We start from the raw sequence: 24,753 nt of genomic DNA, 5'->3' as shown, positions 1-24,753 counted from the left end.
AGTAATTCAATGTCCTTTTTGTAGTGAGGGGCCCAAAACTGAGCACAGTAATCGAGGTGCAGCCTCACCAGTGCCGAGTACAGGGGTAAGATCACTTCCCTGTCCCTGCTGGCCACGCTATTTCTGATACAGGCCAGGATGCCATTGGCCTTCTTGGCCACCTGGGCACACTGCTGGCTCATGTTCAGCCGGCTGTCAAGCAACACCGCCAGGTCCCTCTCTGACTGGCAGCTCTCCAGCCACTCCTCCCCGAGCCTGTAGCGCTGCTGGGGGTTGTTGTGGCCGAAGTGCAGCACCCGGCATTTGGCCTTATTGAAACTCATACAGTTGGCCTTAGCCCATCGCTCCAGCCTGTCCAGGTCTCTCTGCAGAGCCTCCCTACCCTCAAGCAAATCAACACTCCCACCCAACTTGGTGTCATCTCTTCTCTGAAGCTAGATCCTCATACCAGAACTGTTAAGAATATCTCTACAGATACTAAACACCACCCCCTTCCCCCCCCCCCCCCGCCCCCCCTCAGAAATGTTCAATTCCCACCCCTTCCCTCAATAGCGGCGAACAAAACTTAGTGTAGAAAATGTCACCATGAGCTCTTCAAGTTTAGCTAGCTTATGTGTAACTCGAGGTAAGTTGTTTTTTTAATGGCAGGTGTCTGGTACTCTAAGTCTTGTTTGCAGTTTAATGGTTTCCAAATATACAGCAAAGAAAATTAGGGGTTCAACCATCTATTCAATCTTATGGGAAGGAGTGTAGGTCTAGGGGATTGGGTAACACTTTCCTCAGGGGAAAGAGGTTAAGTCATAATTAAATAGTTATAATGATAGCAGATATTTTAGGGTAAAATTTTTAGTATAAATGTGCACATCTCTTAAAACATACACATAGCTTTTTTCTTTTTTAGAAATTTTTATTAAATAAAAATACTTTGATTTAAGAAAGTATCTCAGCTACGACATTAATTAAACTGTTGAAGTTAGATTACTGAGACTTGATGTACAACACCCAAAGCTCACAGGTCAGTTACTAGAGCTATGAAATCATCAGAAATATAATAACAGGGCTATGGAAATATTAATAACTTAATTCCCCTGGGGAATAACCAGCTGAATTCTAGGTTGTCATTTAATCAAATGACCTGAAAATTGTAATAGTTTTCTTAATCTTGTAATTTTGATAAAAGCAGAGAAACTTGCTATGGAAAATTTGTGAAATGTCCTAGAAAATGTCAGTGCTAGAAAGCATGAGACCTTCCAGTTTTACTTGAATATGTTGCCTTCTTCATGATAAAAGATTGATGTAACAGAACAAGGGAATACCAATAAATACAGAGAAAAATATTGTTGTGTAAAACTTGTGACAGGTGAGTAATAAATAGTCAGTTTGTTTCCTGCAGTGAGGTTTCTTGCTTTGCATGATAGAGAACATTTTCCAAGATTTTATTTGAGTCACAATCATTCATCAAACCAACTTGCAACCTTTATCTAGAGATTGGAAAGGGGTATTTGAGGACTTTGTCCTTCTTTCCAGTTTTTAATTGCTTTGACAGTAAGACTTTTTAATAGTTTTTAGTAGGATAAAATATAAAATGGTAATAAAATAGAGTGCATGTCATTTGGGTGTATTATAGAGACTTGTAAATCATAGCTAGATGGCTCCAGCTTTGAAAAGAGATTTGCCTTGTATTCTCTGGGAGTGCTAGCTGTGTGGACAGATTTTCTGTTATGAGTTGTTAGCAGAACCATGAACTATTTAACTAAGTAGATGCCAGTCTGGCACAAGGAGTATGATTTCAGTCAGAACTCCTGTACAGAAACAGAAGAGATAGGAAGATGTAGGCAGGTGTTCATAGAGGAACTCTTAGTTAACTTCTAGGTGTAAACTATATCTTATACCAACTCAAAAATGTAACATGGTGGATTTTTACAGTACAATCAAGCATCAGATGAACAGCCTGTGTTCATTGCCTTGCCACTATTAGCTTGGTTTTCCAGCCTTACCTGAGAATGAATGTCCTGCTATGCTGGTTACTGTTGTCTGATTGGTTTCCATTATTTTTGCTCTCAATGGATATGATATGAGTAGGACAAGACAACATAGACCGTAGCGGATAAATTTATTTAATCCAAGTCTTGCAGATTTATAAATTGTAAGCTCTTAATTAGGCAAAGTATGGGGCAGGATCATAATGAACTATTATAGGTAATACTTCAAAACTGACTCAATTTAACTTTACGGTTTTTTTTCCATTTTAAATTATCATAGAATCATTTAGGTTGGAAAAGACCTTTAAGATCATTGACTCCAACCATTAACCTGGCACTGCCAAGTCTACCACTAAACCATGTCCCTAAAGACATGTAGATGTGGCGTTTTGAATACCTCCAGGGATAGTGACTCAGCCACTTTCCTGGGCAGCCTGTTCCAATGACTGATAACCTTTTTGGTGAAAAAATTTTTCCTAATGTCCAATCTAAACATCTTCTGGTGCAACTTGAGGCCATTTGCTCTCATTCTATCACTTGTTACTTTGGAGAAGACACACTCACCTCTCTGCAACCTCCTTTCAGGTAGTTGTGGAGGGCAGTAAGCTCTCCCCTGAGCCTCCTTTTCTCCAGGCTAAAAAACCCCAGTTCCCCCAGCTGCTCCTCATAAGACTTGTGCTCTAGACCCTTCACCAGCTTTGTTGCTCTTCTTTGGACATGCTTCAGCACCTCAGTGTCTTGTAGTGAGGTGCCCAAAACTGAACACAGTATTTGAGGTGGGGCCTCACCAGTGCCAAGTACAGGGCTACAATCACTTCCTTAGTTCTGCTGGTCACACTATTTCTGACACAAGCCAGGATGCTATGGGCTCCCTTGGCCACCTGGGCACATTGCTGGCTCATTCAGGTGGCTGTTGACCAACACAGAATCAACTAGGTTGGAAAGGACCTTGAAGATCATCTAGTCCAACCATTAACCTAACACTGCCAGTTCCCATCTACACCATATCTCTCAGTGCTATATCGACCCTACTCTTAAACACCTTCAGGGATGGGGACTCCACCACCTCCCTGGGCAATCCATTCCACTGCCTAATAACCCGTTCTGTAAAGAAATACTTCCTGACATCTAGTCTAAACCTTCCCTGGTGCAACTTGAGGCCATTACCTCTTGTCCTATCGCTTATTACTTGGTTAAAGAGACTCATCCCCAGCTCTCTGCAACCTCCTTTCAGGTAGTTGTAGAGGGCAATGAGGTCTCCCCTCAGCCTCCTCCAGACTGAACAACCCCAGTTCCCTCAGCTGCTCCTCGTACGACATGTGCTCCAGACCCTTCACCAGCTTCGTTGCCCTTCTCTGGACATGCTCGAGTAATTCAATGTCCTTTTTGTAGTGAGGGGCCCAAAACTGAGCACAGTAATCGAGGTGCAGCCTCACCAGTGCCGAGTACAGGGGTAAGATCACTTCCCTGTCCCTGCTGGCCACGCTATTTCTGATACAGGCCAGGATGCCATTGGCCTTCTTGGCCACCTGGGCACACTGCTGGCTCATGTTCAGCCGGCTGTCAATCAACACCCCCAGGTCCTTTTCTGCCAGGCAGCTTTCCAGCCACTCTTCCCCAAGCCTATAGCGTTGCATGAGGTTGTTGTGATCCACGTGCAGCACCCAGCACTTAGCCTTGTTGAACTTCATACAATTGGCCTCAGCCCATCAATCCAGCCTGTACTGGATCCTATAATTCAAGAATTCATCTGATATCTTGATTACTGCTTTGACTAGTTGCACAATATAAAAACTTGAACCCCTTGCATAAGTTGAACTATGTAAGTTTTGATTTTATTCAAATAATATCAAACTCTTGTGTTGAAATGAGTTATTGACAGCATTGTGTAAAATACAGTACTGGAGGATAAAGTTTTGAAAAGCAGATGGTAGTTTCATGGTAAGGCTCACTTGTGTATGTTAAAAGGAAAGCAAACTTGCAGAATGAAATATGATAGGCTTCTATAGTCTTATATTTTCTTACAATTTTTTGTAAGCACAATTTCTTTTGTGTTTGTCCCTTAAGGTTTTTAACAAGTTGTGTATTTTTCACTATAATGGGATGAGAAATTGAGTGATATGACATTATTCAGATTCCCACATCTTTTTTCATTTTGCTTTATCCCAGAGGTCCATTTTCAACTCGGAAACACTTCATACTGAATTGAGGACATAGTGAAGGTACTATTTACAGTTTCACAGATGTTGAAAGACTTCAGTTAGGGAGAAAAATTGATGGGGGATGGAGGCCACCTTTGGAAATCCAAGAGCATCAGAAGTCTAATCTTTTTCTTCTGTGTTTTTTGACTCTTCTCTTGCCTGTGTGTGTATGCAGGGGAGTTATGGAAAGAGAACTCTGTGCCTTACCAGTGGGTGTGAGTCTTCTGAGCATCAAAATTGCTAAGAGCAGTGATCAGCATGAACTGCTCTGTAGATTTATTTATATTTCTTCTTTTGGGTATTGTACCACTATGCATCATCACTTTGGTTCATACATACATGTACAATACACTGAACTCTGGAATTTTGTCATAGTTAAACTGCAGATGATGTGAAGCTATTATTAAAGACCTGTCACGGAACAGTTTCACCTTTCTCTTACTCCCTCAATCCAGGAAAAATTAGGCATCATGTGCATCTTCAAGTTCATCCTGCTGAACTGTTCCCCTCCTCTGTGGGAGAATGCACTCCCTGCTGAATTCCCACAAAGGTGGGAGATCTCTTTGGCTCTAAACAGTTACTGACTTGTTAGGAGCTATTTCCTCTTGGTAACTGAGAATTAGTTTCCAAGGTAACAGGTAGCCTGAAGTTAAAGGAGCAGAAGTTGTGTTTTGTTTCGGTCTTTGAATGAAAGCACTTAAGATGAATTCATCATAGTCAAATATTATCTCTGTGCTGAGAAGGCAAACCTGTTGTGATTTTAAAAAAAAGCTTTTATCTTTATTTTGTATGGAACAATTTTTTTTATAGATGTTGAGCACTGTTGCAGTCACCTTCTGTATGCTTGCATTTACAGGCCTTTAAATTAAAACCTTAGCTTCTGAATTTGAGCTCAGTGGTGATTATGAAAAACTTTAATATTGCTGTCCATACTGTTCCTGTTACGTTTAAAATGTATACCCAGCACCTGTTACTTGATTTGGCAGCACATCCATTTTGGTATGCCTCTTCCTATATGCCTGAGAAATTGCTGTGAACTATGCAAATATAGAGCCTGCTACAGCAGGGAATGTTGAGGCTTCAAGCAGATTGAGTTGGCTGAGTGTCATTAGGAAGGATGGGACTTCTGCAACCTGAACAGTCTGCAAGGTCAATTTGTTCATAGATCTATACAGAAGCAATTTATAACTATATACTCTAAAGATCTATACAGAAGGAATGTATAATTATGTATTAGAGAAGCAGCACTGCCGTAAGAATACTTATTTTGTGGTAACTGAGATATATAGCTGGTAGTCTAAAAAGACAAGCTCCTAGATGTGCTTGAAGCTAATTGCTCCATTTAGCCTTTAAGTGTGTTCATCTGAGAAAGTTCATCTAAAAAATGCCCACTCTAAGTCACAGAAACATCTGTTATAGTGTCTCATTAGTCTGTGATTACATATACACTAGGACTCAAGTTAAAACTGGAGCGTAATCATTAATTGGACTTGATTAAACCACAAAGAATGATGTGGGTGGCAGCATCAGCTCATTTTTATGCTGAAATTTTTTTGCTTGTGTTGTGATATAGCTTGTATGGAGTCTGCAAACTGGAATTTGGTGGCTCCTGGCTGCTGAAGTGGGGGCAACCCACTTTAAGGTCAGGTAATCAACTTGGTAACAATTAGTTACCTCCTTTATTTTTTTCTTTGCATGCATCTAAAATTGTAAGATATATCTAGCCATTTACTTCTTGTCTGCTCGGTGAAATTTGCAATTTGAATCCTTATCTCTCTGACCAAAGCATAACTTGGATGACAAGTTTTCATCCAAGTTATTTTTCTTGTAGTAGTTGCTCTGATTAAACAAGTAAATATTGTGTTTGGTGGTTGTCGCTAAAGGCTGTATACAAATGTGTTGATATAGCCATAGTGGGTTATATAGCTTTGAAACTTAGTCCTTCAAGGGAAAATTTCTTTGAGTTATTCGTTATTAAGATTATTTAGGAATAAACTAAGCTTAGGTTATTTGCATATTCTGAGATGGGGGAAAAATAATCTTGCTGCCCACTGATTAGGGTACCCACTGGATATTATGGGTGATAATTTGTATTAGGTCATATATGTACACTTCAGGAATTCCACCTCTTGTATAGAAGCTGTGATGTTTGCTCCAGAATAGCGGATTATCTGTGGCTTTGGTTGTCACCTAGTAAGGTTCAGATCTAGGTTGAAGACTGCTTTGATTTGCTAGACGCTGATATTGGTCAGATTAGGGGTGTCGCTCTTTATGAAATGCTACCCCAAAGATTTGGGAGGGGTAGACACCCAAAACAAATCCACATGCTCAACAAACCCACAGTTTTTCCTGGTGAAAGTTTTCTCTTGTATGTTCCTATGGAAAGTTTAATTTAGCTGGAGTTTTCCTTATAAAATCCCTCTGCTTTGTCAGAAAAGTTCTAACCAGCTCAAGAGTAGAGCTGTTTCAATGCCAAGTAATAACCCCAGTAGTATTAGAGAGACACCATGATAAATGGTACTTTCCACAGAAGAAAGACATAATTATTTACGGTTTTTAAAATCTGAGTTTTTTTCTGCCTGACTACAATAACCATTTAAACTAAATGACTATCTCAAGGCTGGAAGCTATGGACAACATGAATTAAGAAAGAACTTTTCTTGTTCAGTTATCTCTGCCAATGAATGTAACTGCTCAGTAGTATTACCTTATATGGCTCCTATAAATATAGGAAGAGACTGGACAGCCCTTTTAACTGAATTTTCTAAACTATTTGGGTTTGGGTTTTTGTGTGTGTGTGTTTTTTTTACAGTTAAACACTTCGGAAGTTAGACTCTAAAAATGGTCATATTGCAAGCACTTTTGAGTACTATTTAATACATGAGTGAGAATATAAACTTTGGCAAGTATGAGGCTAAACCAGAATAATTCTAACATGCATTCTGTTTTGGGGGGGTGATGGTTGTGAGGGGTTTTGTGGGTTTTTTCTCTCTTCTCACTTTAACTGATTTATTGCCTCTGTTTCTAGCAGCAAATAATACCTTAGACCTTATGCAATTCTACCAATAAGATCCATATCTGTGGCCAGAAATACATTAGTCTGAGTCGTATTTTTCATTCTTACCACAGGGACCCTCCTAAATTGCCATTTTTAACACTCCAAGAGCTCTTTATTAGTTGTGCTGTGTATTGAAGATACTCATCTGGTAAGCACACTGTTTCAGTACTCTAGCAGTGTAATAGATACTACATAATGTTGAACCTAAGCATCATATTAATAATAAAATGGCTAGTTTAAATGCCATATATAGTTTTAGAAACAGTTAAGGTGCTTTAAAAGTAACTACATATTCAACAGCTCCCTTGTGGGCAGATTTCACTTTGCTGAAATGTATCCTTAAATGCACTGACTTGGGACTATACCACTGCTCGCTTGCTGAACACATACATCAGTTGTATTTGGATAATCTGCTAAAGGAAAAACTTGTTTCTAGGTTCCTGTATTCCTTCTTGTAGAAGAAAACTACTTTTCAGCGTCAATACACTTCAGTTGAAAGTAAATATGTATGCCAGCCTAGCTGGCTTCTCTCAAGTTACACTTGAAAGTAGAAATTAAAAATTTTTTTTTTTCCTTGAACTTTACATCAACTCAGTAGGTATGTTAAAATGAAAAATAAGTACAATATTAAAAATTTAGAGGTGCTGCTCGAAGTCACAATAATAAAGAAAATTTTCTCTGAAAGTTGATCTATAGTCATGTCACATCTAGCACTGTTGGATTATCTTCTGGTTGATGGGGAAATCGGTATATTACTTTGATCCAGTTATTAATGTTACTTTTCTAAAGTATGCATGTGAAGAAACAGTGCTTTATGTCACATTCTTCTGTACTTTAAAAAAAACAAGCCACTAAATGGCGAAATGTGTAGTTTCCCCCTGCTCCCCTGAGTTTAGTGATTTGATTGATCATAATCTTGATCAGATTGTTTAATTTAGTGAATGCCATTATCAACTAGATTTTCATTGGCATGGGAATGTGCAGTTCAGGATAGTTTCAGTCTATAGATTTCCTGTTTTGTTCTTTTCTGTTAAAAAAAATAAATATTTAAATTCTTCTGCTAAGGTCAATTGCTTTTATTTGTTAACCTCATGTTGCTTGTGCCCCTCCACAGCTACGGCGAAGTCACGGTTAAAAGCACAGCCATACGAATGGTCATACAAATCGCTGGTTTTCAGGTAGTCCCTTCGCAATGCCTACTTTTTTCTATATTTAACCCTTCAGAGCTGAATGTTCATATTTCTTCACTCAAGTGCAAATGCATGCTGGTATTAACACTTCAGCCTTGAGGAAACCCATACTGCTGCCAGCAGAGGGTTAAAGTCCAGAACTGTTGTACACAAGTAACGTTGCAGAGAATTACCCAGTTTGAAATGCTCTAAAATTATGACTCTGCATCAAATGGGTTCTAGGAAAGCCTCAGTTCTGGAATAAAAGTAGTAATTATGAGTAATGTGTACAGCAAAGTTAACAACACACAGTAAATAAGATAAATATTTATGTAACCACGAATAACAAAAGCCTACAATATAGGATTATGTGGTACTTTTACATGAAACAGGTCATTAAACTTACAATACTGTTGCAGTTGAGCGGGAAATAAATAGTTGGCTTGTATTTACAGGTTTGATTTCATGAATAAAACTACTGTATGAGTTTCAGAAATGTTAGATAAAAAGTTTCTGGCATATGTGTTCTTTAATTGAAGTTGAAAAAGCGTTGTTCTCTTTTTAAATTGGATGTCTAGACAGGGGAGATGCATTTCCTTTTACTTGAGAGCTGAATATTCTCTAAATCTAGATTAGAGAGTTTACAGGTAGATGAGATGTGAATCAGCTGTTTTAGAAAAGTTAACAGGAGCTTTTGTGTTGCGTAATTACTTGTGTGCAGAGGCCCTGTGTGTGAGTCCTTTCCTTCCTGAGCAGTAGCACTGAGTTATGGATTTAAAAACAAATTTCTCACTTTGCCTGAAAGCAGCTTTCACAATGCCAGCCTGTGGCTTGCTTATGGGAAGCAAGAATACATTTTGCATGGTTAAATCTAATCCCATTTTTTGGTGATGATTCTGTAGATGGATGAGTATATTATGTTCACTAAATACTGTTCTGGGATTCAAAATCTGGCTGCTGAAGGGTTTTAGCTTGGGGGCAGTCCACCAACATTTCAGGGTTTTCTTTTTCTGTATTGTTACTGAATATTCCTTACTCCTTTTGATACAGACCTCATTCAATGCATTTCATGCTATTATTTCGACAGTTAAGTGAAGGACAGGGGAATGTTTTGAAAATTGTGATAGTCTAATGTTCTAACATTTTAATACTCATTTTTTCTAAACATGCCTTGTATCAGTATTCATTGAGTTTTATTATTTTAGGAGAAAGACCAGTGCAGAATCCCATGCTGATATATTATATGATGTTATCTTAAATTAACATGCATTGCCATTTTTTTAAAAATGTTTGGGTGATTTAGGTTTAGTCTTAAATATCAGAATAAAGCTCTTAAAGCTTTCTGCACACATGAGAAAAGTTAGCAGATTCAGGTTTATTTTAAACATTAAAATCCAAAGTTGAGTAATTGTTGTAATGCCATCTGCAGCTGTGCAAAACTTGGATTTTTGGAAATATCTCAATTTGTTCACAGCTTAAAATGCACGTGATGCTGTTTGTACAAATCTTGGGTCATGGCACAAAGGCTATTTAACTTCTGTTAAATGTGAAATGACTGTGTTAATATCAACTGTAGTCTTTACCTTGAATCTTTATAAGCAGCTAGAAATGTTTCATGAAATGCAGCAGACAGCTACCCACCCTTAAGATTTATTGTTGTGATTAATTCTTCTTTGTATCTTATGCAATGTCTCATCACTACTCAAATTCTTCAGCTTTATTACTTTGTCTATTGCATTATGTAAATCAAGCCAAAGAAAGGTGAGCTGTTACTTGTTGCCCTTTAACTAGCTTGTGTTTTGCCAAGTTCCCACAGGGCATCCTGTCTTCCAAACAAAGTAATTGTGGAGAAGTAAAATGTCCATGATTTCCACACAAACCACCCACTCCAGAACTCTTGAGAGAAGATAAAGTACAAAGTTGACCTGAAGAAAAATGTATTTTTTTTTCAATTGTGTGGATATTGTCGTGGATACTTGGGATGAGGAAATTCAGTTAGCGCGTGTGTGAATGGCAGTGCTCATGGCATATATCTTTAAAACTGCATTGATTCAGGATGTTGATGATAACTGGCATGGTGCAGATTGAAAATGTAGAAGCACATGTTTTCTAGCCTTAGGAAAAGTGATTCTTAGATAATATTGTAGTTAAAGCCTTAATCCACAAACATACTACAGATGCTTTCCTCCTATTGAAACATGGCATAAAGTGATTAAATAGCTTGGTGGGTTTTGTCCTGAGTGATTTCATCCTGGATTTAAATATCTGTTTCATGGGATGATATCAGTTTTCTAAATTGGTTACCTTAAATGAGGTTATGATGCAAATAGAGACATTTTGAAGAATCCCACTGCTGTAAATCGAGTTTATGTGAAAGGCTTTTGGAAGCTATGGGGATGGGGCTGGATGAGGTTCTGTGACTGAGGTGTGTCTGGGACTGCCCTCAAGGCTGCTCAAAGACCTGTCTCTATTTTTTTCTTTTTAACTGTTCACTTAACAGCTTTCAAGCCATCACCTGACAGAAAAGCTTTTTTTAGATTGATCTGGTTATTCTGTTCTCTTCAGTGGTGTGCTTTAAGCCAATGTGTATTGCAGCTTCCAATTATGTATCTTCTTGCCAGTACCAACCTTACTTTCCTTCTGCTGCAAAAGTGGAGAAGTCTGAAACTCTAAATGTTGTAGGAACCCTCTGGTAAGGGAGGGAAGGAAGTGGGCAAAATGAAGATGGTGATAAGAAATAGGCGAGAGCCTGTGTTAGAATGTTTCTAATTTGTCCTGTGGTTATCTATGTTCCACCTTTCTCAAGACTATTAAGGAACTGCAATCAAGATTAGGACTTGTGGTTTCATGACTTCAGTAAAGGAGAGTGGGAAACAATTAAGGCATTAAATAAATCTTGTTTTTACTGTTCTGTCAACTGTAGTATGGGTGTTCTAGTGAAGTACCTGGTGTGCCTTATCCCAACAGTGCTACTTATTAGGAAAGTACTAATGTCTGTGAAAAGACTATAAAACTAGTTAAGGCCTTGTAAATCTTCTCCCCATTACTTTGAGACTTTTGGGGCTGATGTAAAGAACATGACTTGTTGGTACTGTGTTGAGATTGTCTACATCATCTGTTTGTCCCAAAGTGGTGTGTGTGATGTGTCCTCCCAGGATCTTGTCTGATGGGTTTTCCAGTGTTTTGAATGGGTTTTTCCAGTGTTTTTTGCTTGGAACTAATCTTACATTTTTTGCAGTTAGCATGTTGGTATTTCTTTATACCTCATATGTAATATATGTACAGAAGAAATTTATGAACAGTAGGGGTAGTATATAATGGTAAACAAGGATCTAAAAAGTCTTTAAGTGTGTGATATGTTGGTTTTGTTGTGGTTTTTTTAACTCTTAAAAGCTGCTGACTTTCCATGGTGTCAGAAGGGGCAACAGTGGAAAACTATAATTATTCCAAAAAGGATCACTTGAAGTAATGGTTATAGAGGAATTGTGAGAAGATTACATTGCCACTAGTGACAAAACTCTCACTTTGTATAGAAACCACCTTTGTGTTTTGATACTGTCTTAGGGTTTAGAAGTGGAAATAAAACAGTGTAGAATAAAATAAGTTGTTATGTGAGGACTGACCTGCAGTAACCAATGCTGTGCCTGCCCTGACAGTAATCTGGTCAGTTATCCCACGTGTGCAGAGAGTTTGGAGAGTTCATATGTATGTATTCCACAGATTCACTAATGCCTAGGGGTCCTCTGCAGTAGCAATGTTTTCCTTTTTATCTGAGGCCTCAGAAGACTCACATTTCTTATTTTCTGTCTTTGCTTCATTTTTTCTTAACTTACATTAACCCAAAAATTTAAGTTTCACCGCAAACTTTGGATTGTAGGACTTTGTTTTGAAGATAGTGCATGAAAGCGTATAAAACTATTGCATGTGAAAATATTTTACAGTCAGTCTTCAGGAAAATATAAGAATGCCTCTCCAGCTTCTTTTGGGGAGGAATTTAATCGTGCTGAGTATTTTTCCAGCTGATACTATAGACCACAACTCTCATATGTAAGTTCTATATGCACAGCCTGAATGTGCCTTTTAAGAACTTGTGTAGCAGGTTGCTTTGTAAGGAACTATAGGTTGGAATCACCAAGTGCTTAAAAAAACTTGACTGACACTAGTACTTGGCGGGTCTTACGTAGCTTAACTTCCAAAATTCATGTTTTCCTTAAGGGAGTACTGCTTCATGAGCATGCTGTAGTTGAAGTTACGTGCTTTCTGTTTTCTTGCCTGAATTTGAACAGACCCAGCAAATCACAGCCCTGTTGTCTAGTGTGTAGCACTGTAATGCAACAAATATGCCACAAGGTGGCTCAACAATATAGCACCTCGAGCATTTCATCAAAGTTTTTGGTTCACTTCACACAACAGTATTTCACTGCAGTTGTTTCACTACTAATGTGAAAACACTTGTTCTGCACAGTGCTGCAACCTGTTATCAAGTTTTGAAGAATACATAGTTACTGCAGTGCATCACTGTGTGGTCTGTATTGCACAAGTGTAGAGACAGCAAGGTGTCCTCTACATGCTCTTATAGTGTGGTATTGCAGCAGATTTGTACTTCAGTCAGACTTTTTGGAATTGATTCATCTGAAGGCAATTTGTTATTCACTTTTGAAGCTTTAATTGAAACTTTGTTCTTAAGCCCTTCAGAGTAGGGGTTGACTTACTGTTTGCAGGGACAGAAAATGGAAATAATAGTATTTTGATGATACTGAAATGTGAACTCTTTCCAGAAAAGTTAAAATACAAATGGCCATGCAGCTGCAGAAAGAAACATGATACTTGGGATCCTAATCTTCTTAATATGCCTTGGACCAAGAAGTAACTATAAAAGTGTCACCTTGTTTTGAAATAAAAATGAGAAGTTATCAGAGAACAAGATGATCTTTCAGTCCACACGACTTCCAATTTCACCTAGTAAAACTTCTTTTTAATTCTGATTTGCATACCAGTAGGAATGCTAAAACAAATGGCAGTAGTGCCTGAGCTAGAATGGGTGCAGGTTCATCTTCTCTTGATAGCAGCTAATGCTGCCTAATGCTGCTAGTATGGGGTGGGAGGAGGTGGGTTTGCCACTGAAGTAGAAGAGAAGATGCTGAAGATTCAGGAAAAGCTGAATGTTTCCAGAATTAAGATGCAGATCTTATGAATCTTGTGAAAATACAGACCTATGCTGTGGAGTTCTGGGTTCCGTTACCTCTCCTGCTTATCCATGTTGTAACCACATCTTGTCAGCACATAAGTAGTAAGTGTATGATGATCTGACTGTCACCAACTGCTGATCTTTCTGCAACTGGGGATGCAGGCCAGAACAAGTCTGGCTGAAAGAGATGGGTATCACAGAATCACCCCTTAAATCTTGAACTATTCTGATCTGTAGTTGGTTGTTTAGGCTTCACAACTGGTAGAAAAAGAAACTTAATGTTTTTCCTGTAGCTGTGGAAAATGACCAGTGTAATGAAGTGATTATATTGTATATTGACTACTGTATTAGGGTCTAAAACCATGTGATTAAAATGAAGAAGAGAAAAGGAACAGCAAAGGCATCTTAGTGCTGTGCTATTGTTCTATACAGGATGATGATCGACAGGTTTCACTAATCACACTGGCCTGGCATGCTTAGAAGTAGTCAGAAACAAGTGCTTACTAATCTGTTTTAACTTCTGGTACTGAATGCACATGTAGTGTATATCTGAAGTTCATCCAGCAGTAGTGAGAAGTATTTTTAAATAGAGGTCTTCCTGCTGTAGTCAGAACTCAAGATGAAGTTCTTCCAATTCCTCTAGCTTAATTTTGCAGCTGGAAATAGATAATAAAGATTTTGAACTACGAAAAGATTAAAAAAAATACCGGGAGAACTGCACAGAAGGGAGCAGAGCTCACGTGGCCCTGTACCAGCTTGCTGGCAGATAGCTGCAGTACGTGCAGCCTGGCAGCTGAGGGTGGTTCAGAGAGCAGTCCCTCACAGAGTGCATTACTGTAGCCTCTCCTCCTGTCAGTAAATGTAGAAATTGCTCTGGCACCCATGATGTTTGAATGGCCAAGAAACAGAGGTAGACCTTAAGGGAACTGGAAGCTGAGAGCAATTTTGTAGAACTGGAGCCCTTGAGGTGAAACTTGTTTGGTTAAATGTACATGCTTGTCTGCCTTTCCTAATGGGCTAGTTGATCTCAAATAGGAGATCTTTATAAGGGGAGGATCCAGGACGCTTAGTGCTACCTTTCTAAGCATAGACAAAACCTCAAGAAGGGAAATTTGGTGAATACCAAACTGTACCACAGCTACTTTGCTCATAGCTTTGTTCTGAGGTCTTCCTTTTTGAACTAGCAGGTTTTTTTTTTTCCTTTCACAGCTCTTGAAAGTCTCCTCTCCATAGCACGCTGACTAAAGGATCTTTGCTGGAAGCAGGACCATGGTAAAGGAAAGGGGAAATGCCGTGTCTAGACTAAACCACAGCTCTTCCTCTTCTGACGTGGCCACTTCTACCTAACCCAAGCCTGTAATGGAGGGACGGGTGAGACAGTCAAAGGGTTAGGCTATTTTAGATGCTCACTCAGGATGCAGGCAAGGAAAGTCAAGTCTTGTACTTGCCCCCATGTAACCGTGTTTGTCCCACAAATGAGTGGGTCTTGTGTTTCTTGCCCAGGCAGGAGCAAAATATGGATTCTAATGGGGGTAAAGGGAAGTGGTCTCTCAACATAAGTTCACAAACTTGGCAAAAAGCTTTAGCTGAAATATAAAACCATTTACCTTTCATATTTGAGTCTGATATGGTGTAGAAAGTGTTTCCTTCCCCACCTCTTCAATGTCAAGTCTCCTTAGCTGAAAGTTGCTTGGCAATGCTAATGTATACACATCTGACAAAGCCACAAATCAGTTTCTTCCTATTACAATTCATAACAGTGAATTCTAGTAAGGATTTAGTCCATGTAAATTAAACTAAGAAGTCATCCTTCTACTCTCTCCCCTCCATTTTTTTCCTCTTGGTTAGTAACCACTATGGTCTCTGTGTACAATCCTTGAACAGACCCTACTAATCGGACTACTTGAAATTCATCCCAGGGTTGGATGAAAACGTTAATAATGTTAACATATCACTTCATTGATTTGCAGTGTATCAATATACTCCTTATCATTTCTTGGAGATTTTGGATTCAGAGCAGATCTGGGGCTTTGATACCAATAAGGACATTTACTTGCTTTCAGTGAACCAATTTTTCTAAGAAGTGGCAGAATCAAAACCTAAAACTTCAAACAACAAATAGTTTCAAGATCATTAACTTATAAGCACACCAAAATATTCTGCTGAAGGCCACTGGTATCTCCCAACAAAAGGCGATATTGGTGTGGTGGCATTTTATATTGTCCCTATACCTCTCCCCTTACCGGGTAATGTGCAAACATCTCCTCCAGTGTTGCAGATGGAATGACCCAGAATTGGAGCCAGATACAACCTCTTACTAACTTGTAACTGGGGCAGACAGAAAATAATACTCCAATAAACAAATTATGACCAAAAAAAAAAATTCATGACATTTATGGAGAAAGTCCTTGAAACAGTGAGTACAGAGTGTCTATCTCCTTTGCTGCCTTCATTCATTGTGCTTTAATTGCAAGTGAAACATGCTTTTATTCTCGCATTTAAGCAAGGTGTACGTCTGTTTTTAGTAATACTATCAGGCTTTTTTTCAATAAGATATGTATGTGTATAAATGTTTGGGCATATATATACTTGGACTGTTTAGCTGTTTTTCTTTTGTGAAGCAAAAAACTTGAATGTATTAGGGCCAGGATGGTGGTGGGGTTTATAAGGTGTGCCTAGCTTGTATGCTCGCTCCTGGAATGAGAAAGGAAATGCTTGAAGTCTTTTGGCAAAGTTATTTAAGTATGACTTCAGCTTTTTTCTTAACCACAGAGCCTCATACTTGTGTTGTATTATAATAGAATAATTGCCTTTTTCTTTCTCTGTTTTTTTTTAAGAGAAAATAGAAAATGCATCTGATGCAGAGGCGACTGCTTAATCATGCCTTTCTGCCTTGGTATGGAAACCTGAAATCTTTCACCTCTGCTGAAATCACTTTTTTCTCTCTTAGTTTGAAGACCGAGAAAGTTGGCAGGAGTGGTTAGAATCTACTTTCTCCTAAAACTGAAATTGTCCTACTTGGGTTTTAGTTACTCTTTGTTAAATGTGACTGTTTTTTGTAGCTTCTAAACAGTTTTGATAGGTTCAAAGCTCATATAGGTGTGATAAGTATATTCTGTTGCAAGTATGTAGGAAAGAATATTTTCCAGCCTCTACTCCATCTGCTAAAGGAGAACAAGTCTTTTGGCAAAAAGAGAAAGGAAAAACTGGCATTGAAAAGAGCCACTATTAAAATTATGAGACTTGAAAGGATGCTGTAGGAAAAACTGAACTGAGGGAGGGAATGGGGATTTCCCTTCCCCTCCTACAGGGAAATGTTCAGTACTTACATAGTAGTAAAGGTGTTTCTCATCTTGGATAAGCAGGTTAACAGTAGTGTCCTGGTAGGAAAACCTAGCTGACTTACATGTGTAGCTGTTGTTTTGTACAATATTAACTTCTAGTACTACTATGATGTGTCTATAGTCACATAGCAGATGTCTGTAGTTATTGTGCTTTCCTGAGAAAGGTGGAGGGGGAGAAACTAAAGGATCAGGCGTATCACCTGGAGTACAAGGTCTACTTATAAACTATCTTGTTTCCATGTTCTCTGAGAAGTATTTATCACTGCATAAATACTTATGATGTGTGATCTGATACAGCAGAGTTATGTTGTATTATATAATCTTTTTCTGGCTAAAAGGGTAGTCCTGTGAAACAGTGCTCTTCTACTTGTGTGCGTTTAAAAATAAAATACAGAAAAGTGTTTCTGTCTCAGGATCAGGTGGTTCTGTGTGGTCTCTAAAGACAAATGAAACATACTTCACTGTTTCAAAATAATGATGCTGTAGATGTGAAGCAGTTAACCTTACAAGCAAAAATGTTTTACTGTACCTGGTTGTAAGGTACCCCCAAAAAATTAAAATATATATGAAGTACAGATTTCTGTGCCAAGAACTGGAAGTAACAAGACCTCAGTTTTGACATGGGTAGGTTGGTGGGTTTTGTCTTGGTGTGGTTTTTTTTAATTGTTTAAAATAACACTTATCCATTTTTCTCCTATAGAAAACTCATACCCTGTAGTCACCCATTTCATTAAGCTTTGAGTCAGGCTCTGGACAGTATCTAGGGCCCTGACATACCTTGCATGTGACACTTCACTCACAAGTACCATGGGTCTTGAAGCTTCTTTTTGTTTGTGCTATTTCATTCTGGAAAGAGAGAGTAAACACTCTTACCTAGTTTTAGAGTAAATAATGGGAAATGATATAATTTCCTGTGAGAGTTTACCTTTAAACCTGTAATCCTACTTGACTGAGTTTAGGTAAAAAAAAAATCCTATTGATCTTAGGGAATTGGCATTTTACAATTTCTTTTTTTGTCAGTGTGGACTTTTTGTTATAATTATATATAAATGTCTTATAAGACACTTTGACACTATTGAAAGAACATCAACTATCTGCCTACAGTTTATGGCTCAATCCCTTTTTAATCTGTTAGGAAAACTGAAGTGCTGAAGGCTTCTATAGAAGATACTGTATTAAACTGTTTCTGATGAAGGGTTTTTTCTTGTTTCCTCTAATGCAAGAACTAGTTAAGGTGATGCAACATGCAAATTATGTTGACAATACTGTGGATAGTAGGAAAGAAAAAGGAAGAATATAGATGCTGATTTTTTTGCCTAGTTAAGAAAGCACAAATCTTCATTTATACTAGGTAAAAGTAAGATGAAAAGGTAAGCTTGATAGGTAGTATTTGTGTCACTAACAAAGTAATGCCTGTAAAATTCTCTGGGTTTTTTTGTGAAAGATTGATACCTTAATATAGTTAACAAAAAAGGCAGTCTTAAATTTACCTGTCAAAAATCAAGTAGGTTAGTAAGAATAATGGTTCTAAATAATGGTTGTGGCTTACACTTGATCCCTGTTAAGTTAAGCAGGATAATGATTTGTTACATTTATAAGTCAGAAATGTACTGTTCTAACTTGTGTAGACCAGCCTGCTTATCAGGATAATGATTCTAGTACAAGCACCAGAGGAGTACAGGCTTATCGTATACCACCAGTAAAAAATGATGGGTTGAACCGTAATAGAGTATTTTCTGTCTGGTATCACTTTGGCATCAGTGGTTGTCAAGCAGTAGCACATGCCATTAGCACTTTGCACATTCCTATGCATACTGTGTGTGACATATATACTGATGCATGAAGGAAATCAAGGAAGGTCTGTCCTCACACGTGGCTGGTGAGGAGGGGAGTCGGCTGACGCCATCTCTGAGAGCAGAAATTGGGGCTTGGGGCTTGCTGCCTTTGGTGCCTGTGCATGGTTTGGCACAGTCTGGGAAGCTGCTGTTACTGCTGCAGCACAAAGCAGTTCCTGAGCTGCAATAGCAACACCTGAGGAATGCCTGGGCTGCTGAGCAGAGGGATCTGTCAGGAGGGTGTTTGCAGGGAGGGCTTGGATTTCAGGTTTGAGAGAACAGGGAAAAGTAATAACGGCAACTGTGACAGCAGTGGAGGAGATCAAAGAGTTGGTCCTGCAAATAGGTGGATGTACTTTATCCTAGCACAGCTTCCTGATGCAGCCATATGTTCCTGAAGAGCTCAAAGATAATTAAGACCAATCTTGGAAATGTTGCTGAAAATAGTGATGTTAAGACAGGATTTGGTCTGTGATGGTGGTGCAGGTGAGGGAAGAGAGCAGTGGGACAGCACTGTAAAACTAGTAGTTGCATGTACTTTGTAAACATGAAGATTTAGAGGTCAGGTCTTGACCCTGGTAACAGGTTGCAGTCCTGGGAACACCAAAGATTCTTTGGGAGTGGACAGTATGAAAAGGGCAGCCAGCCTCAGGAGGAAGAATGGCTGGGAGTTGATTAACAGTAATTCAAGAAAGAGATGAAGATAGAAGACAAATTAATTTTAAACCGAAGGAATTGTAAAGGAGAAGACTGTAGACTGGAAGTAGTAGTCCTGGAGTAGGTCTGGAGTACTAAAGAGATATTTAATAAAATTTGTCTCGCTTACCAGGAGCAAAGATGAATTGATGTAGGCTTTAGAGTAATTAGAATCCTAGAGGCTTTCCATAAGGAGCAGGGGTGTTCAGGGCTAGAATAAAAGGGTCAAGGTTGGTGTGCCTAGTAGAAAAACTTTAAACTTGAAAACTAGAGAACAGTTGCTGATTTCTAACCAAGATTAGCCAGACTCTGCTTTTTGGGTTTTTTCCCCTTCATTCTTTCCATTTTGAGAAGTGAGTCAGTTCCCTGGTGCTTTTCTGTGTGTCTTGACTGCCTGCATTAATAGGTAGCACTGACTTGAGTTTTGTGCCGCTGGACCTCAGCTCATTCAGTTCTGAAGGGCCAACTCTTGGGCTGCGTGTGTGTTGTAACTATTCTCCAACCTGGGAGAGAAGCAGCTCACCTTGCATTATCACTTGTAGAAAAGGATCAACAGCATAGAATGACATAGAATGACATTACTTGTTTCCATCCCTCCCAAGTACACATTCAGATTTTTAGGTGACTGTGCTTACCATGATGGCTGTCTTTGCACATTGGTGCTAGATGAGAATTACAAACTTCTACCTTGAGTAGACCTGTTGCTAGGGGAGAAATTTCTTGTTTCATAATTTGAGTTCACAAATGTGTTTACTGAATGAGGTGGGGTGGGAGGGAAGGTAAAGCAAAATATTTGCTTGTGGTCACAAACCCAAACAACCCTGCTTGGGCTCCCTCTTCTCTGATGGGGTTGGGCAGTGGTCCTCTCCTCCCTTCCTCTGGAACTGACACATTCATAAACCTCATCTTGTAGTGTGCCACGCTGGAAACTGCCCCCTGAAAAGATGAGATGGAAATCATAAACTACAGTAGAATTAAATGCTGTCAAATAACAGGGCTAGTTGTGTTTTTTCTGCAGTAATTACTGTAAACCTACTAATTAAGGCTGAGAATAGTACAGATTCTTTTATGAAGTGTCTTCACTTGACAATTTATGTGAGGATTTGCTGTCTCATTTTTTAAAGTCTGTACTGAACTACAAAATCTGATACTAATGACTGAGTCACTGAAGAGTTGGTGGTTTCTGTTTTGGAGCATATGTGTAGGTTCTTGGTATTGCAATGTAACTTAAACTGGTCACTTAAAGGTGAAGTGTTTAATATTTCATATTGAGTATAATAAACTTCTACAAGTAAATGCTTTTTAAAAATAAGTTATTCATCTGCTGATGTGTTTGAGTGCAGTGGTTCAAACAATATTGTTCTGTGAAGACTGTTACTGAATATGAACTTACTTTGCTTGATTACATGAGTGTGCTTCCTGCTCTCTAGCATCTCCATCTTGGTGAAAGTTTAACTAATAATATTTATATTAGTCTTTTATCAAGATGTGGAATCAGTAGCTTCAGAAACAATCCCTCTCTCTGTAAAACATGTTCTTTTATGTAGAGATAAAAACAAAATTAATTTGGTACATATGTTTCTTTAGTAAGACTTAAGTTTCCTTATTAAGTATATCTTTTTGGCCTTGTAAGGTATAGCTGCATTTAAATTTCAATCTAAGGCTGTGTCTACAGTCTGCATCTAGTCTTCTGGAAGCTATTTTCTGAAAGCTGATGGTGATTATTTTTTTAATATTCTTAGCATACACCTTCAAAGCAGTCTGATAGTTTAGTTAAATTTTATCAAGATAAACTAGTAGTTCAGCAGATTAAGAGTTATGCCAGTGTTGGCTTCCCCTTCTGATATTAAAACAATGACTACTGTGTGAGCTGTGTTTTTTTTCTCCTCTCTCTTTATTCCAATTCCAGTGGGGTGATACACTTTATACCATTCATATAATAGTTAGAATACTTGTTTAGGATTAGCAACATGGAAGTAATTTGCAAGTTTATGTTCTCAAATGGTTCAATAGTAAACTCATTGGAAGAAAATTGTTCTCATTTCACCTTCTTCACAGGATAGCCCAGCTTATTTCAGCTAGCGAATGTTTTAATACTTAATGTGCTGCCATTAACTTTTAAGTGCTGAAAGTTTTGCTCTGATATAGTTTTGAAGCTGGCTATGAAGCAAGCTTAAAGGAAATAAATCAGTTTTGTGAAACCTTTTGCATGGGAGCAGGCATAAAATTATACAGAGCTTCTTTCCTGCAGGTAAACAGGTACTGTTAATTGCTAATAAATTGCTAATAAATAATTATGCTAATTAATAAGCTAATTAAGTTTTCTGAACATCAGAGTTTTTCAAGACACACCAAGCTTTGTCTGAAGGGAAGAAAAATCTGGGAGAAGAAAGTTGGATGTTGTGAGCACCTCTAGTATGTGAACCTTGGCATTTTAGGGAGTCCTGGGAAGAAGAATAATAGGGAGGAATCTACTTCCTCCGTGGTGAAAGCTTCTTTGGAATGTCATTTGGTGTATGCATGTTAGATAAATTAATGTGATAGTCCAAGATTCAACTTCTGAAATAACTTATGGCAGGCCCTGTATGGTGTCAAAACCAAAAGTGGCAACCCCTTCAGCCCCAAAGCCCCAGCAGTTAAAATTAGAGGATAAAATATGATGTATTTTTAATGTAGCAGCTACAGTTATTTGACTTGTTCAGGCTATTTGCTCTTTGAACAATTAGCAAGTGCCCTTTATTCTCAGTTTTGTTCTCAGGCGAATTTTTTGAGCAACCCTTTACTGAAAAAGCATTTCCTTCTAGCATTAATTTCTGCTGCAGTGGCTTAAATGTAACTGTATCCTTCCCATGTAGTCTAGTGAGCTGAAATCTGGTGTGTATGGGTTTTTGGCTTATTCTCAGGAACCTCTAGCTGCCTTTGAAGGAACTAAACCTGGGATTTTAGGAAGTTTTTAGCTTCTTCCCAATTGTGGGTACTCTTTCTTATTTTTACCTTCTGCTTCTTGTTCATCTTAACTTATAAGAATCAGACTTGGTATTGCCTTTCCCTTTTTGCAACCTTGAAGCACAGAGGAGGATCAGAGAACTTCTGGTGTTTTCATGTTTGGCCTCGCAGAGGACGTGGAAGGAAGAAGGAAGCTCCACTTAATGTGTGGTGCATGGTGGAAAAAAATGTACACATCTTTTTTCTCCTGTTGGCTTGTTTTTGCATGCTCTCTGCATACGTATATGTTCTCAGTTCCTATTTTAGTATCTTCATTAAGATCTTCGGGGACAGATTAACACACTTTTAGTGCACCCAAACTCCCAATTTGTGCACTAATGTTTGCTTCTCAGCACAGAGTTCCTGTCACTCTTCTCTGAATCTTATTCCTTGTTTAGGGGAGAGGGTAGGTGGTTCTTTACCTTGGAGGCTATCAAGCACATACAATTATATGACCCAATATTGTGATAGTTAAGCAGAAATACTAAAGAGTATATTATTGTGGGAGGTATTGAGTGCTTTGAGAAATATTTGTTGTCCATATGTTTGAAGATGCTTTAAGAAGATAGTCACTAATATGAATTTCATGTGTACTTGTAACATACTAAAAAAAATGAATGGTGTGCCATAAAATGTGAGTTCTGAATAATATATATAAGGACCAAGTGTATATATTCTGAATAATATATAAGGACCAAGTGTATATATTCTGAATAATATATAAGGACCAAGTGTATATATTCTGAATAATATATATGAGAGCCAGTTAGTTACATGCCATCAAGTGTGTCTAGTATATCAATCTGTTGACTTCAGTATATAACAGGACCAAATCTAGCATAGGGTTTTTTGATGTCAAAATGAGCCTTTATTTCTGCAAAGTAATAAAAGCGAAGCAGTAACTAAGGCATGCAGTGTCTGAATCTCTCTCACCAAGTAAAATAAGCACCTTCCAGCAACCTACATGGAACAGGAGAAACTTGATGGTATGTTTTGACTTGCCTTACATCTGTATTCAGAGGGGTATTGGAAAAACCTGTTTTGAGAAGGGGTAGGGGGAAAGAAATGATAGCTCAATTTCAGGTAGAACCAGTGCCAAGTCAGTTGATCACATTTTGAGTATTTCTCTATTGGTGTTTTTACTTATTAAAATAATTTCCAGGCTGAACAAGCAGACTGACAGTTTCTATAATGTTCCTTAAATCTTCAAACTTTCATTCTGTAGTGAAATACTTTGAGATCAGTATTGTTCTTCAGTTCTTTACTAAATCTTGTTCTCTAGGCAACTGTTAATGATAGCAGGAACAGATTGGTAAATGATACTAACTTCCCTTCAGAAGGGCTTGTTTAATACCATAGGTATGATTGCTGCATCAGAGTATTATGCATACTGCACTGGTGTGTAGCTAAGTAGTACAACAAGTGATTCAATCATTAGTTTTTAAAACACTGCATAAAGAAAGCAACTCTTGCTTAACAGATAAACCTTCTAGCATACATTTCTAATAAAACCATTAGCTTGTTTGCCTGCAACAAAACAGTTGCTTTCATAGGCCCTTCTTAGAAGAATCCTTTGCTTCCTGATAAGATATCAAACACTAAAGAGGTTTAGTTTGGTGGCACGTTTACTGGAATGCTTCCATTAGGCTTTGATTGGACTGTATTTTTCTGCTGCCTCTCTGTCATTTATCTCTGCCTTTAATTCTGCAGCACAACTGGATATTCGGTTTATGTATTTTCCTGTCCTTTAGTAATCTGTAAAATTTACAGGGTTCAAGTGTATGCTAGATGGTCTGTCTTCTGAAAAAAAATTGATTTACTTGAAAATACTGATGCTTACGTTATATATACTAAATACTGTGGATGTTGACCATATTCTAAAGATGATAGTGCAGATGGTTGAAAGAACTGTAAATTTTCTTACAGAAACTGTAAGAGGATATTATAAAGAAGATATTATACTCAAGTGATTCTAATCAGTAATCTAAATTGAATGCTTAAGAAAAAAAATCTGGCATCCCTAGTTTGCAGATTTCTGACAACTGTTGCCAAGAGATGGTATGTTTGGCAGCTTCTGTGTGTTAACCTTTTAATCTCATTTGCAGTGAGATTAAATGCAATTATAATTTCTACTCAAAAATGAAATCTCCAAATGCGGAAGGTTATAATGATGCCATCTTAAGTCTATGGATGGAGACCTTTTTTTATCTTGCTGCTGCTTTTTGACTTTCCAAAGCATGAAAGCTTTGTGGGACTGACATGGCTGCCAGTTTTGTGAGTAGGGTCCTAGATGCC

At 38.2% G+C, this 24,753-nt stretch overlaps 1 protein-coding gene across 3 annotated transcripts in view; it reads left to right on the top strand.

The window, feature by feature from the left end:
- GMDS (GDP-mannose 4,6-dehydratase) overlaps positions 1-24,753 on the top strand; it is a 427,595-nt gene that overhangs the window by 27,561 nt on the left and 375,281 nt on the right. The window contains exon 2 of one of the 3 annotated variants that reach the window (XM_074873280.1): positions 14,808-14,870. The exons of the other annotated variants lie outside the window; for them this stretch is intronic. Within the exon in view, the coding sequence (XP_074729381.1) occupies positions 14,868-14,870 (3 nt within the window). The 5' untranslated portion in view covers positions 14,808-14,867. The remainder of the gene's footprint in view (positions 1-14,807; positions 14,871-24,753) is intronic. 3 annotated transcript variants of the gene reach the window in all.

The sequence above is a fragment of the Strix uralensis genome, chromosome 1 (assembly GCF_047716275.1).
Source record: "Strix uralensis isolate ZFMK-TIS-50842 chromosome 1, bStrUra1, whole genome shotgun sequence".
Taxonomy (NCBI): Eukaryota; Metazoa; Chordata; class Aves; order Strigiformes; family Strigidae; genus Strix; species Strix uralensis.
This window is presented reverse-complemented; position numbering and strand designations above follow the sequence as displayed.